Below are 15,587 nucleotides of genomic sequence, written 5' to 3' on the forward strand. Positions count from 1 at the left end.
AGTTTGATAAGAGCAGAGATTATTTGTCTAATTATAAATTTAAAGAGTTATGATTTTACTAGTAACATAATCTTTTATTTCAATTATTTTAACTATTTTAACTCCTTTTTATAATTGATGTAAATATATTTATTATTATAGTGTCATATAATATGACATGGTAAGTTTTTTGAATTGAAGTTCACTGAGCTAATATCTTTTGAGTCAATTAATACATCTTAGTTATTATTCCAAGAATTTAAAACTTCGTCACAATTTAATTTTTAAAATCTTAAAATTTGAAAGAGCAAAATATATTTAAATTATTTGACTTTAACATCTAAATAATATAACAGTATTAAACATGTTTAAACCAGTTATTCGGTCAATATCTAAGAAAAAACGAAGTCTCATCTTTAAAATCGCTTTCTCATTCCCCTGCGTAATGGACTAAAGAGATTAGGGTATTTATTTTGCTGGAGCTTTGAACCTCGTTTTCATTTTAATATTTGAATAGTTTAATAACTTTTACCATCAATCAATCATATATATATATATATATATATATATATATATATATATATATATATATATATATATATGTAAGTCCCTTTTTCAGTGTTATAAAGTTTTGGGCCTGGCCTTTTCGAAGGCCCAAGGCCAGCCCTACAGTAGGACCCCTATATCCCCTTTTCAGCTCATTCGGTAGCTTGTCTCCTTTATAGAAGCAGGTTCCCCTCCCTTAAACGCTTTGTTCTTCAGCAAGGTTCTTTGCCAAGGCTCTCCATTCTCACGTCTCCGAGCTAGCAAAACTCCCTCTTTTTCCAGGTAAGCTGAGCTTTAGAACTCCTGGTCCGTTCCTTCTCCTCTTCACATTGTTTAAAACACGTGGGTCAAGTTGGGGTTAAGTCTCTTAACTTCGTTTTGTCCTCTTTTTCCACGTTTCAGCTCACTGTCAGAGTTCCTGGAGCTGTGGTACTATATAGTTAGGGTCTGGTTGCTTTTGGTGCTCAAACAGAGGTAAGGGAAGCTAGATTTAACCATTCATTTTTGTTGATTGGGTGTCTTGTTGGTTGTTCCATGTTTATGAGCTTGAGAAATATGTTTAATCGAATGAAACTGAGTTGCATGCGTGTTTGGATGTTGGTTTGAACTGTAGTTCTGTTGCATGTACGCGAACAATGGCGAGAACTGTCATTCTCGCCCAAGCGAGCTTGTCTCGCCTAGGCGAGAGTCTCAGAAACTCGCGCAGGTTTTGCTAGAGCAACTCGCCCAGGCGGAGGGCTCTGGTCTTGAGCGACGCGTTGTCTCGCTCAGGCGAGAGTGACTCACCCAAGCGAGTTCTCGAGGAAAATCTGGTTTGCTCTGCTCACAACCTCGTCCAGGCGAGGTGTTTCATTGTTGGGCGAAGGGCGATCTCGCCCAGGCGAGCTGGTCTCGCCCAAGCGAGATGCTCGCAGAGTGCCAATGTTCCAGGCCCTGCCTAGGCGAGAAGGCCTAGCCTAAGCGAGACAGTTGTTGTAGCTTAGGCGAGGACTTCTAGCCTAGGCGAGAATCGTGCAGATTTATGTGTTACATCTCCATTTACATTGTGTGTGGCTATTTGTCTCGAACATGTACGATTATGGTGTAACTGTATGAGTTCACTACAAAAAAAATTGAAATTACCGACGGAATTTTACCGACGGATATACTTTTGTCGGTAAATTTGAATTACCGACAGATTCTCAAATTTTAATTACCGACGGAAAAATCCGTCGGTAAAAAAAATTTCATTTACCGATAGAAAAATCTGTCGGTAAAATCCGTCGATAATTCAAATTTTTTTTACCGACAAATTTAACGACAGATTTTTCCGTCGGTAAAAGAAGCGGGAAATTTCCCGCCCAAATTTGAATTACCGACGGATTTACCGACGAAAAAATCCGTCGGTAAAAGAAGCGAGAAATTTTTTGTCCTAATTTGAATTACCGACGGATTTATCCGTCGGTAAAAGAAGCGGGAATTTTCCCGCCCAAATCTCACCTTATAAGAAGACGAGGAGAAGAAGAAAAGAAGAAAAAGAAGGAGAAGAAGAAGAAGAAGAAGAGAAGAAGAAGAGAAGAAGAAGAAGAGAAGAAGGAGAAGAAGAAGAAAAAGAAGGAGAAAGAGAAGAAGAAGGAGAAGAAAAGAAGGAGAAGAAGAAGAAGAAGAGAGGAAGAAGGAGAAGAAGAAGAGGAAGAAGGAGAAGATGAAGGAGAAGAAGGAGAAGAAGAAGAAGAAAGAGGAAGAAGATGACAACGGCGGCGACGACGGCGGCGGCGGCGACGGTGGCGGCGACGATGGTGGCAGTGGCGACGGCGACGACGGCGGCGACATTGACGGCGACCACGAAAAAAAAAACGAAAAAAAAATTGAAAGAGGGAGGAGGAAGAAGATGAATAGTGTAATTAATTTACCGACGGATTTTTGGTAATTACCGACGGATATTTAGGTCGGTAATTACCGACGGATTTTACCGACGAATTTTTCCGTCGGTAATTATCGACAGATTTACTGACGGATTTTTCCGTCGGTAATTACCGACGGAACATGATTTTCGTCGGTAAAATTTTACAGACAAGCATTTTACTGACGAATTTTTGACCGTCGATGATCCGTCGGTAATGTTGATTTAGCGACGGATTTTGGCCATTACCGACGGATTTGACCGTCGGTAATAATTATTTTTCTTGTAGTGGTTATATGCACTGGGATTGGTATGTTTGGTATGAGTAATGACATGGAATTCTTACGTTATGGTTAGGTGAAATGAGAATTGAATGTATGATATGAAAGGGGTGGTTGGGATATGATAAACATGAAATTTGCATGTGATAGGCGTAATTCCATGAGTCTCGTGGGGAGATCTCATGGTGGTGTGTAGTGTATATATTAAGATATGGATTCAAGTAAGGATTGCATCCCGAAGCTCTAAAGGGTTAGTGAGTCTCAAGTAGAGCAAACTGACCCAAGTGGTGAGAGTAGCGGTAGGCCCTAGTCTTTGGCAGGATAATGACCTTAGATGCTTAAAGGCTAACCTTGTGCATGGTAGGGTGAAACCCATTGGCAATGGCTATGCAGAGCAATAGAGGCCACTACAAGTGCAAGCGTCCAGTGAATCCGATCTTAGTATATGTATCCGGATAATTGAGTCATAGTGTCTTGCTTGTTTGCCATAACATGACTTATGTGTCTCTGTGTTGTATGCCTGTGAATGTTTATGTACTTGTTCTTTTACACTATGATAAGTTTCAAATTACACTAGCTTACCCTTGCATTTTGTGTATGTTTCTGTTGTGTTTTCTCTTTTGTATGATCACCATTGGTGGGAGCAGATGGGAATACTTCTGGAGGTAGGCCTGATGGTGGTAGCAGTACAGCCTAGTGAGCCCGTGGATATGGCCTTCGAAGAAGTTCTATGGCCCTAGTGCCTTGTAATTCCATGCTCTTAGAGCATTTCTTTTGCACAACTGTTAAACTTTAGATTTGGTTTTGATTATGGCATGGTTGTATGCCCAGGTTTCCCTCTAAGTACTTCTATGAATGACTGTTAAAGTACATTCCTCAACTCTGGTTTCTTTTGTCAGCTTTGCTCCTTAATATTATAACTATGCGATGTTTTGTTTAGTAGGTTAATCTATTTAAATGGGATGTCGCAATAAATAAATAAATAAATATATATATATATATATATATATATATATATATATATATATATATATATATATATATATATATATATATACCACAGCTAAATCAATTTTGAAATTCTTTTAAAACAGTAAATACTAAACTTCAGTAATAAATTTTTAACTTTTTACTACCAAATGAATTGGATTCATATAGTAAATACCAAAGGGTAATAATTTGCAATTTAACTTCATAAATGATAAGATGAGACATAACGAGTACAAAATTTTAATTACGCAAGAATAAACATATAGGTTCCTTATATCAGTTTGAAATTGTGCATTTAGTATAAGAGTTTACAACACTCATATTTTTATCCCAGTAGTCAAACTTAAAATATGAATTCGTCGATGAATATATAAAAATAATTTATATAAAAAAATATCTTGAGATCTCTCCTGTTAACAATTTGGAGAAACAAAATTAATTCGGTAAGATTTAGAAAAAAAGAATGTAAGAGAAGTTATGAGTTGAATCTTCCACTATCAAACAATTAACAGATAAAAGATTATAAAAAAAATCCTCTTAATTTCAACTTTCGATTTTTCATATTTCTCTTTATTTATTTATTTCTCTGTTCGAATCTTCTTCTATTTTTTTTATATATTTTTAAAACTGTTTTTTAATTCACACTCTCTCTATTCTGTATTGAAAATGTGAAAAAATGTGTTAATAAATACATTTATTTATAGTACTCCATATATTTTAAGAAGTGACGACATCGAATTTTGTTGGCATTACCTATTAAAGGTTTGGAAAGAAGAAATTATTAGTTTACTAATAATGAAGACATAAACCAAGTTGACTACCCTAATCTTATCGCGTGCACACGTGCAACTTACCCAACTTATCGTTTCAGCGTTGTAGTTTCCTTTAATCGCACTCATAAAACACCACACCGTTTGTTCCATCATTTCCACACCTGAGAAGAAGAGAGACACGACCCAACAAACAAAACACACACGTTAATCTCTTCAGCAACAACAGATTTATAACACCTTCATCAAAAATGGCATTCCGGGTGCTCTCTCGAAGAATCATCAGCAACATTCACTGCAGCACCGCAATGAAGCCCCGGAATACTAGCCGTTCCTCCCTCTCCACCGCCGCTGTGTCATCGCCGCATGCGGCGGCGACGACACTAAACTTAGAGGACGTAGAGCAGCTCTTTGGGTCGGTGTCGACGAAACAGTTGCTCCGATCCTCTGCCATACAACATGCAATGGCGGTGGAGTCCGTGGTGGACTTGGGAATATGGGTGACGAAGTTGAAGGTGTTTGAGAGTGGAATGCTGAGAGATCTCGTGATGAACACCATGCGCCACACGTTATACGCCAATTATTGCGCCGGCGAGGATGCCGCCGCCGCCGGGAGGAGTATACTGGCGCTGAACGATACCGGGCTGCGTAGCATGCTGGCTTATGGGGCGGAAGATGCACTCGACAATGAAGGGTGTGATGAAAACCTTCAAGGGTTCCTTCACAGTGTTGAGGTTACCAAATCCCTTCCACCATCCTCTGTAAGTAGTGCCTTTATTCTGCATTGCACTACTAAATAATTATAATTTTTAGCCAATTTTACAACTCAATATTTTCAAAAAGGTGAGCTTTGTTGTTGTGAAAATCACCGCAATATGCCCCATGGCGTTGCTAGAAAGACTCAGTGACCTTCTACGATGGCAAGAGAAGGACCCTTCATTCGTTTTGCCATGGAAGCAAGATTGCTTCACAATTTTTGCAGAATCTAGCCCTTTGTACCACACACAGAAAAGACCGGAGCCTCTAACCCCAGAAGAAGAGAGTGATCTTCAACTTGCCAACCTAAGACTCCTTAAACTTTGCGAAAAATGTGAGGAAGCAAATGTGCGTTTGTTGGTCGATGCTGAAGACACCACTGTTCAGCCAGCCATTGATTACTTCACATACTCTTCTGCGATCATGCACAACAAGGATAACAACCCCATTGTGTTTGGAACCGTTCAAACATACCTTAAAGATGCCAAGGAGAGGTTGTTGCTGACAACAGAGGCAGCACAAAAAATGGGAGTTCCAATGGGGGTGAAATTGGTGAGGGGTGCTTACATGTCCAGAGAGAGTAAACTTGCCGAGTCTCTTGGATTTGCATCCCCGATTCACAGTACCATTCAAGACACACACCATTGCTTCAATCATTGCTCGTCGTTTATGCTTGAGAAGGTTGCCAATGGACATGGTTCGGTTGTTCTTGCAACCCACAATATTGAATCTGGTATTACTCCTTGAACTGTTTGTTTTAGCTATAAGAAAATCTTAGTATCCTGATTGAAGCGTTTGAGAGAGAGTATGTGACAATGGTTTGCAGGTAAATTGGCTGTGGCAAAAGCGCATGAATTGGGAGTTGAAAAGGTGAATGAGAAGGTAGAATTTGCACAGTTATATGGAATGTCAGAGGCACTTTCCTACGGGTTGAGCAATGCAGGGTTTCGGGTTAGCAAGTATATGCCATTTGGGGCAGTAGAAATGACTATGCCTTACCTCATTAGAAGAGCTGAAGAAAACAGAGGGGTCTTCACTGCTTCAGGTTTTGATAGGCAATTGACTAGGTAAGCTGAATCGTGTATGGACGATTATACTTTCAAATTTCTTTTTGAAAAATTATAATATGATTCTATTTTTCGGATCTCTTCCTTCTTTTTTGACGTCGTTTGGTGTGATTCATTGACACTTTCAAAATAAAATATAATGGTACATTACGAACAATGATATTTTAAGTACTAAATTTTAACAATTTTCTCTTATAATATGATGAGGTGTCATCTTCTAAATGATTTTGAAATATTAAGAATGAAAAAATAGAAAATTAATAAACCATTTAAAAGATGACACCTAAAGTTGTAAGAGAAAATTGTCAAAATTTAGTAATCAAAAAATCATTTTTCATATGTTAATCAATAAATTACACTAAACTACATCATGTAATAAAAGATAAGAGTTATAATATTATTATTTTTTTTACAAAATTTACTTTTTAACACACATCAAATATATTTTTTTAAATCACACCAAAACTTTCTTTCACCATGAAGATATTATTATATGTGCATGGTTCAAAATTGGTTGATAAAATTTTGTTAAAATATAACTTTTTATCTTTTCTTGGGAGTCCAATTTTTTTTTATGTTTTTCATTGAACATTTAAATGGTCTGATATTAGTATTTTAAAATATTTTTTAATATATTTATAATATTAAAAAAATATCATCAACATATTTTGAAAGGACAAAAAAAAACATTTGGAAAAAATTCAAATTTCTTATCTCCTAAAATGATGGGAAATATTTTGTTTGATGTTACACGGACAATAATGATAATTTCTTCGTGAACAGAAAGGAGTTGGCAAGGAGACTCAAAGCTTTAGTGTTCTAATGCATGAAGCCATGTTGCAAGATTCATTGACTTTGTACGAATTATAAAGTTTTGTAATTTGATTGAATTGTGCATTCAATGATATGAAATATATGCATTGTATTGATATTTTTGTTGGAAATGTAACTAATCGTTTTTACATAACCAAATAACTATTTTTCAAATGTGTAAGGAAATAAAATTGTTATTTGGTTATGTCAAATAAATAAATTTAATTTGTTAATTATAATGATTAAAATATATTTGAATGGATACTTGTACGTTTTAAAAAACCTTCTTTGGAAGGGATACAATGCCCTACTCAATTCGTATTGAATAACACTGTTCGATGATTAATATTTTAATTAAAATTTACAATAAGTGACTAATAGTGATGAAGTGCAGGGTTAGTTTAGCATTAAATTTCACGTAGAATACGAGATAAAATATTATATATAAGAAAAATTTCTCAATATAGTTTTAAATCTTGGACTATTAATTTAATTTTAAATATCATTTTGGTCCCTTAACTTTCAGTAAATTTTAGAATTAGTTTATTTTAAAATTTTGGATCAATTTAGTTCTTTATCTTTTAAAATCTGTAAATTTAATCATTTTAATAAGATTTTATTAAATTTGTTTAACAATTCAAACGCGTTTCATAATAGTATTTAATTTAACATTAGAGTGAAAATATGTCAAATTGTATAAACAATTCAAATACAATTCTGAAATACGTATAATACATTAAATAAACCTAACAAAATTTGATTAAAATGACTAAATATACGTATTTCGAAAGATGAAAGACTAAATTGGTCAAAAATTTTAAAATAAACTAATTCTAAAATTCGTTAAAAATTAAAAGTTAAGGGATAAAAAGATATTGAACCCTTAATTTTAGTAAAAAAGACCTTTGATTGAAGGTATAACTTGTTTTTATTTTTTATTTTAGATTTAAATGTTTTTAACAGCGTGTTCATTAAATTTTGTTCCGCTGAAGACGTAAAGATTGTATATTTTTCATTAAGTTTTTGCAGTTTATTTATTTTTATCAATGGTGATAACAAATATGGATGTCATTGAAAAAGTGATGACTAAATGTATTATTATACATTAATTGTAATATTTTTTTATTAACCACCAAATTTTACATTTCTTAATACATGAAAACAAAAATCTACGAAATAAAACAAGTCATGTCACTTAATTTAAAAAAAAAATCAATTAAGATATAATTTTTTTTCATTATCTATTATAATTATTCAAATGACAACATTATAATAAAAATTGTGATGAAGAGGGAGATGAACTTAAGAATAAACATTAAAATTTATCCAATACCAAAATTCAATATGGTTCCTCATTTTTTTTGTTAAAATTAAACTAGTTTATATGATGACCAAAAAGTACGATTTTATAAACATGTGAAATTAGGCAAAATTTTAATAATCTTAAAAAATCATGCCACTTAAAAGTATAATAATAATAAAATTATTATTATTATTAACACTTCACTTTGATTATTATGATAGTTTTGGAAATTATGACTGTTGATATATTTATACTAAATATAATTAATTTTTGAATAAAAAAATATTGTCGTATTGAATAAATTTACAGAACTGACAGATGAATAATAAACTACTACTTTTAATTTTAATTATTAAACAATTTAGTATTAATACATTTTTGAAAAGTAAAGATAGATGTTCAATCTTCTTTTTCCCGCGCTCCCACCCCGCGAATTCCTGCGATGAACTATTGAAGGGGTTAGGGTCTTTAGAGAGCAAAGAATGAAGAACACCGTCATTTTTTTCTACTTGCTTTGCATCTAAACTCAGCTCCATCGGCGTCAATGGGGGACTCGAAACGTTGGACGGTGACCTACACAAAACACATAAAGCAGAAACGGAAGGTGTATCAAGATGGATTCCTGGAGCACCACACTTCCACCAGCAAGGTATTGTATCAACTCTTTCTCCGCAAATTATCGAAGGTTTTCGAAATCAGAAGTTCGAAATTATCGCTAAGTGCGGACATGGAAATCAATTTTGGACGGGATATATAATCTCTTCGCTCAATCGCTGCGCAGGTTTGTCTGTACGATGAGTGCGAAAAATTGTTGGAGTGTCGACTCTTGAAAAACGATGAAACTGTAATTTCTGGTGAATCGTTAGTTTTCAACGGTTACCTTGTGGACATAGGCGATCTGGAGGGAGACAAAAAATCTGAATGTGATTTGAATGTTGACAGGAGAAGCAGGAGTTTTTCAAGATTCAGGACTCCTGGTTTGAACTCTCTGATATACATTATTTTTCTTGTGATTCATTTCATGTCCTCAATCTTATTTGCTGCTTATGTGTTTGTTTACAAGATTGTGCAAAACATACAAGAATGAGTGAGAAGGAAAACGTCGGACGTGTGAGGAGTCCTCTCAGTCCGTCACAAAAAGTTATCAGAGGTGAGTGACTTAATTTTACAGGTTTTGGCATCTAAGACTTTGTGAGTGTATGTTTATGCCTTCAGAGTATCCTTTTAAATTTAAACTTAAACTATCTGAAAGTTCAAATTGTCACAATTTGGCTTCTATATTGTAAAGGACTAGTGGAGGCATTTATTCATCATACCTATAATTATCAAGTCTCATTTTGTGTGCTTTTACTTATTCAATGTCGTGCCATTGATCTAGAGCGCTACAACCTACAAGTAATGTTGACGGTTTATTAGCTGTAGTTGTTTGTATGTTTTGCACTACGGTGTAGTTGGTTATGTATTGTAGTCGTAAAAATTGCAGAATTTAAGAGGAGAGAACTGATTAAGTATGAATCACCAAAGATCAGTCAGCAGGCACAAAATCCTAGTATTGAAGGTTAGTGTCATTTAGTAAAATTTTAATTGAAAATGCTGGGCTCATTCTGCGTTGCTTCTTTCGATTTATCGTCCTTGTGTAGAACATGATAATGCAGCTTTTTCAAAGCTGTGATACATAGTCAATCTGACAACTAATGGCAGGACATTATAATTTTGTTAAGCAATTTCCATTTTTTTAATCTTCTAAATATGTTATAATTTTCAATTTCCAATTAGAGTGGCATGTTGTATACACCACACAAGTGACTCAAAAGGCAAAGAAGTACCATGATGGTTTTTTACGATTAGTTCTTCGTGGATCCTGTGGGGCACAGGTGAGCTTTAGACATATTTCATTTATCAAAAACTCAACTTATGTTCTTCTGAGCGTATGATTGGTAAAGCCATTTTAATAGACACGTTTTCTAACCCGTCATTCGTTTTCGTTCTGATAATATGATTTTTAGCAATTAATTCCCCCCTGCATTCCATAAGATTTTGATTGCAAGTTGTTTTGAACAAAAATAATCTAATCAAAGTAATCAGCAAATATTCCTATGAGTAGTCTCGTATTAGTTATTGTCAAGATTCAATGAAGGACACAGCGAATGGAGCAATTATTAAATGAACATGGTTTCTACAGGCAAAAGGCACAGCTAAATAAAAACTCAGATGATACGAAAATATCTTTAACACAAGTGCACAACCGGCTTTATTATTATTTTAATATATCTTAACCTTCTGAGTTGTTGTCCCTAAACCTTCTGCTCATGTAAGAATTGTTTTAATGAATTCTTATTACCTCTTTCTGTGAATATATTACAGATTACGCTGTTTGACACAAGTAAGAAAGTCTTAGATAGCAGATTCCTTAAGAAAGATGATGTAATAAAACCCGGTGAATCAATTGCATTTGATTCATATTTGATTGACATTGGTGAGCATCAAGGTGGTTGCTCACCAGATTCCAAAGTTCCTGGAGACAAATTTACTAATGTTGAGGGAACGCAGACGGACATACAGAAAACTTATTTCCAAACCGATACCCATGTAACTGTTGGAAAAAGGGGTAAGCACACAATTATTGTGATATGAAAAGGTTACATACGGCCTGTTGTTTTTTGGCACTTTGGTTACTTTTCCTGTTGATTAATTTATTTTTTAATATTGGATGCTTATTTATCGTTTGCCTTTTATATCCTCAACCAATGCTTATAGTTAAATGTTCTTATTATATCTGTTTTAAATTGAAGAAAGAGAGGGTAAAAGAGAAAGAGGGAGATGTAGAATCTGCAGTCTGTACATGCCAATGCGTCACATGATTTGCTCTAATGAACTGATAATTATTCTCAAATCAAATCACAGTGATGAATACAACTATTCTATTTAGTCGACCATGTTAATCTAATATAGTGGATAACTGAATATAGAGTACATAATTTATGCTTTCGATTAACAGAACAGGAAATTGTAAGAAAAGCAAATCTAAATTTAATATATTGTAAGAATTCATGAGCTCTGATGTGAGGCACGTCATTCACATGTATACATGCCTGCCTGGCAACTATTACTTATATAATTTGCTATCAATTCACTGAAAACAATTAGAGAATCGTGAGCTCATCCTTTCTTGAATAATATGATCAATTTCATCCATAGTCCATTGTGTCAGAGGTTGCATTTGTTTTCTGTTTTGATCATCGTCATTGTTTTCACCTTCATTTAGTTTTCACTTGTAGATATCTTTCCTTTCAATTTAGCATGGCAGGTCCTTTACACTACCGACTTAACTAAAAAGGCCAAGAAGTACCACGATGGCTTTTTACACATTGAACTTTATGGATCCTTTGGGAAGCAGGTTAATTTTTGGCTTTTCACGCATGCTATAATTTTATTTTTTACCTTTTCAATCTTTCCTTTGTACATCTCTTTTACTTCGAAACTGAATCCTTGGATGATCTTCTGTAGAGTTTATTTGTTTTTTTTTATTCCTATGAGCTCTTTTTATTTCAATGAGTTTAATCGCCAAGATTCTAATATTAGTTTTCATGTTGATGTAGTAAAAGCTTAAAATTAAGCGCTTAACTAAGCTGTTCACTTAAATACACCCTTACTTTATATATGTGTGTGAGTGTGACAGAGTTACATGATTAATTATGCTTTGTTCACTTTAATGTTCTCTTTTCAGGTTGTTCTGTATGATTTGAGCAAAAGACCTTTAGAACGGAGGTTTCTAAAGAAAGATGAAATTATAACGACAGGTGAATCGGTATATTTTGATGGACATTTTGTTGATGTAGGAGAACCTGAAGGAAGTCATCACTCTCCGGCGAAGTTAAATGAAAGAGGGAATGGTAATAATGTTGAGAGGAGAGGAAATGGACAAAATGGCTGCTGCAAGGTCAATCCATCTTTTGCTAAAGGTTATTCCTTGACTAATTAAAATGTATATTTTTTAATCCATGTAGTTGTATGCTATTTAGTTCTGTGCATGCCATTTGAATCTAAAGATATTATTATCCTTGCACATTTAGTTTGACTTTTAAGCTTATATCTGGTCTTAATTTTTATGAATTTACGACTTCCATTTATATCAGAAGTTTATTTCAAAATTTAAATGTAGAATAAGAATGATTTAGGAGCAGAGAAGATATTCTTTTGCTTATATGATTGTTTGGATGAATAACTTTTAGTGCTCATTCGACTATACAACTTACTGCAACAAGATCTTATTTCAATGTCAAGAAGCTTATTGAAATAAGAGTTGAAGGAATTTACGGGAGTGGTAAGCTATTTTCAGAAAGCTCTGATAAACTCGACATAAGTTCTTCCAAAGGCCTTTATAAAGGGAAAAGCGTAAATGCAAACCTTAAAATAAGTAAAATTGTAAGACAAAAGAAAAGCTAGGAATGGGGAGATAATTGAGAATGAATGACGAAAAAAGTCCATAAACAGACTCGTAGAAAGTAAGCTGAAAGTATGTCTGGAATGAGCTGTCGTTTTCTCATTCTCAAAAGTTTATGGTTATGCCATGCCATGCAGGAAAACCTCCGAGTGAACTTTGTCCGGTGTTAGGATCTGGATTGGATTGTCTGGTTACGGAACTAGAAGATATAAAACCAAACAGGATAACGCCACCAATCAAGCCTATACGTGATGGTTAGTACTTATTAATTTCCTGCAGTCTTTAGTCTTAACACCCAGCTTCATGTTTCATCTGCATCACTTTTGCCTCCCGTCTTCAATCGGAAGCTGGTTCACTGAACGACTTTCAAATCATCCAATGTACTTGATTGATAATTTTTCCATCATTGTATACTAGAATTGGCATCCCTGACTTTGAATTATGGGAACAGATAAGTAGTTAAAATTATCGTGTGGACTTTGTAAAATAGTCAAGAGGTCCTATTGATATCTGTAAAACTGAATGGCCACTAGAAACCCCGTCATGACATAACCTAGGATGCGACGTTTGATTGCTGATTTCAATATATTGCTTCACCATTTCTACTTTGCAACTGATTCCTGCTACTTTGCAGTCGATCAAATCCTGTCCATTTTACAGAATCCTAACCTGAAGCCTCGGGAGAGTTATATAACAGGTTAGCCATGTAACCTAACTAGGTACAGAGGTTTATGGTCTGATGACGTGATTATATGGGATTTCCATAGGAGGCCAATCGCCCAATGGGGGTCAAAATATTGGGGACAACGTATCAGCTACTGCTGCGAAATCCTCTCAAAATTTTGGGGCTAAGGAATCAGCTGCGGCTGCGAAATCCTGTCAAAATATTGGGGATAAGGAATCAGCTGCGACGAAATTCCTTGATATTACATTGTCTGGAGGTAATTCTAGAATTGGTGGACTTACTGGATTTCTATTACAATAAATTGTGATTTTCGGAGATATTTCTCAGTAGCTGTTCCTTGTTTTGCTGGTTGAGATTGAGATATTTGTAATTTTTGGTTGACTCTACTTGATATGGGTTTTGCAGCAGCTTGTAGCGGTGACAGTTTCCAATCTACCGAGAATGTCAACTTGACCCACCAGGTATCTCCCTCTTTGTTTGCATTTGCTAAAAGTGACTTATATTTCGTAAGTGAGTCTTTTGATGATTAGATATCATTTAGAGATTACTTGCGGATGATTCTTGTTATGTTTGAAGTATTAGTGTTGATACAATTACGAACTTTTCTCACCCGTTGTTTGGCACCCGGATAAAAAGGTCATTATTCGAAGAATTTTGATTGTATTTGTATACATTGGTGTTGTTGCGAACTTCAATCGTAAAATGAAAGAAAAGAGAACGAATGAAGAACATGTATTTCTATGTCATTTCGGGTAGATAAAATTGTTTGCATTGAAAATATATCTTCACTACATTCTTAGAACTTGAACCAATCAATGAATATCGTTGATACACGTGGACCGTCCTATCATCAAAGAGATAAATATCCACAAGTGAGTGATAATTTGAGTAGGCGTCTCTCTTCTGAAGTGAATATTTATCATTTCTAATAATTCTTCGGTGTTATAACGAATATATCGTATAGGGGTTTGTAAGATGTTAAAATAATACACTATTTGGGGGTTGGTTCTATAAGTTCATTATATTATATTATTTTGTATGATGTGTTATGTTTGTATTTTCATGAACTATTCTTTGTCCTCCTTTTTTTGCTAGGTTGGTATTTTTTTGTACTATATATTTGCAAAATTATGATTAAATGAATTTGATTTCATTGCATTAAGACGGAATAATTGTGCAAGGTACATCGATTTTAGAACATAGAATATATCTCCATTCTACTTTAGAGACTATAATTCCTTAATTCATGGTATTTCCATAATCAGTCAAAACTGTGCTAACTAAAACATTACTCGAAATTTCCTGAAATATAACACGGTGGGTCATATTTCATGTTAGAGAAATCCTCATCTGCCTTAAATTTTGTCTTTTCAATTTGTAGTCCTCTCAGAAGGATGCTCAGACAAATACGAATGAGAAAGATTCTGGTTATCAATCCTGCACCATTACCAATGAAGAAAAGAGTGATGAGGAGTTTTCGTGTGAAAGGGAAACAATCCCGAGCTTTGAGCTTGGATTTTAACCGGTAATGCATCTTAAAGGCATGCTATGCTTAATTTCCTCATATTACTTCTGGTAAGTCGCGATCGTAGACATGTATATTCTTGCTGCAACCCTTGGGTAGCTGGGTATGTCTATTTTTAAGGAACGTAATGGGTATGTCATGGTGGGTCTATTGCATGCATTATTGTTATTTGCACATGCCTTGTTATATATCTCATGTTTTTTTTATCCGGAACATATTAGTTTTTTTTATATCTATGTAGTATATTCATTGCCAATGTTCAATCTGACGAATTTGTGTTGAATGAAACCGAGTTTAAATGAGTTTTTTCTTTTTAAATATACAACAAAATTATTTTAAAGGTTAAAGTTAAAGTAAAAATTCCAACAACACTTATATTATTAAGATTTAAATATGGATTTGATATTAATGTTCGATCAATTTTATCAATTTAGTAATAATATTTTTTAAATTTAATTTTAATATTTGATAATTTTGTTTATTTTAGTCATTTTTATTAATATCATTTAAATAATTAATGAATGATGGATAAGAGTTGTTACATAT

At 34.2% G+C, this 15,587-nt stretch overlaps 2 protein-coding genes and 1 long non-coding RNA gene across 7 annotated transcripts; all 3 read left to right on the forward strand.

Annotated features, from left to right (window-relative positions):
- Positions 1–668: 668 nt before the first annotated feature.
- LOC114175982 (uncharacterized) lies at positions 669–3,580 on the forward strand. Its single transcript, XR_003602950.2, has 3 exons — positions 669–807; positions 928–999; positions 3,336–3,580. It is a non-coding gene; the product is annotated as an uncharacterized LOC114175982 (long non-coding RNA).
- A 1,068-nt stretch (positions 3,581–4,648) lies between these two features.
- Positions 4,649–7,094, forward strand: LOC114175686 (proline dehydrogenase 2, mitochondrial-like). The gene is made up of 4 exons (XM_028060468.2): positions 4,649–5,209; positions 5,292–5,937; positions 6,031–6,271; positions 7,055–7,094. The coding sequence occupies exons 1-4, from the start codon at positions 4,700–4,702 to the stop codon at positions 7,092–7,094; spliced, it is 1,437 nt and encodes a 478-aa protein (XP_027916269.2). The 5' UTR covers positions 4,649–4,699.
- A 1,723-nt stretch (positions 7,095–8,817) lies between these two features.
- Positions 8,818–15,304, forward strand: LOC114177400 (DDE family endonuclease). 5 transcript variants are annotated; one of them, XM_085671450.1, is made up of 13 exons: positions 8,818–9,036; positions 9,169–9,364; positions 9,451–9,537; positions 9,871–9,945; positions 10,164–10,261; positions 10,752–10,995; positions 11,666–11,784; positions 12,115–12,349; positions 12,969–13,085; positions 13,466–13,528; positions 13,599–13,772; positions 13,925–13,977; positions 14,898–15,304. In XM_085671450.1, the coding sequence occupies exons 1-13, from the start codon at positions 8,932–8,934 to the stop codon at positions 15,036–15,038; spliced, it is 1,707 nt and encodes a 568-aa protein (XP_085527576.1). In that variant the 5' UTR covers positions 8,818–8,931; the 3' UTR covers positions 15,039–15,304. The 5 variants fall into 5 exon arrangements, with proteins under 5 accessions (XP_085527576.1, XP_027918527.1, XP_085527575.1 ...); XM_028062726.2 differs by having other exon boundaries at positions 8,819–9,036; positions 11,687–11,784; XM_085671449.1 differs by having other exon boundaries at positions 8,820–9,036; positions 13,922–13,977.
- The last annotated feature ends 283 nt before the right edge of the window (positions 15,305–15,587 follow it).

Source organism: Vigna unguiculata, chromosome 3 (genome assembly GCF_037176805.1).
Source record: "Vigna unguiculata cultivar grain cowpea cultivar isolate G323 ecotype 2 chromosome 3, ASM3717680v1, whole genome shotgun sequence".
NCBI lineage: Eukaryota > Viridiplantae > Streptophyta > Magnoliopsida > Fabales > Fabaceae > Vigna > Vigna unguiculata.

What these genes read in the sequence shown, in the direction of transcription:
- LOC114175686 (XM_028060468.2), top strand. Translation starts at nt 4,700, where the DNA reads ATGGCATTCCGGGTGCTCTCTCGAAGAATCATCAGCAACATTCACTGC. An exon ending in AATCCCTTCCACCATCCTCT is followed by an intron (nt 5,210 to 5,291) that starts GTAAGTAGTGCC and finishes ATTTTCAAAAAG; the next exon opens with GTGAGCTTTGTTGTTGTGAA. An exon ending in TTTGATAGGCAATTGACTAG is followed by an intron (nt 6,272 to 7,054) that starts GTAAGCTGAATC and finishes CTTCGTGAACAG; the next exon opens with AAAGGAGTTGGCAAGGAGAC.
- LOC114177400 (XM_085671449.1), top strand. Translation starts at nt 8,932, where the DNA reads ATGGGGGACTCGAAACGTTGGACGGTGACCTACACAAAACACATAAAG. An exon ending in TGTAACTGTTGGAAAAAGGG is followed by an intron (nt 10,996 to 11,665) that starts GTAAGCACACAA and finishes TTTCACTTGTAG; the next exon opens with ATATCTTTCCTTTCAATTTA. An exon ending in ATGTCAACTTGACCCACCAG is followed by an intron (nt 13,978 to 14,897) that starts GTATCTCCCTCT and finishes TTCAATTTGTAG; the next exon opens with TCCTCTCAGAAGGATGCTCA.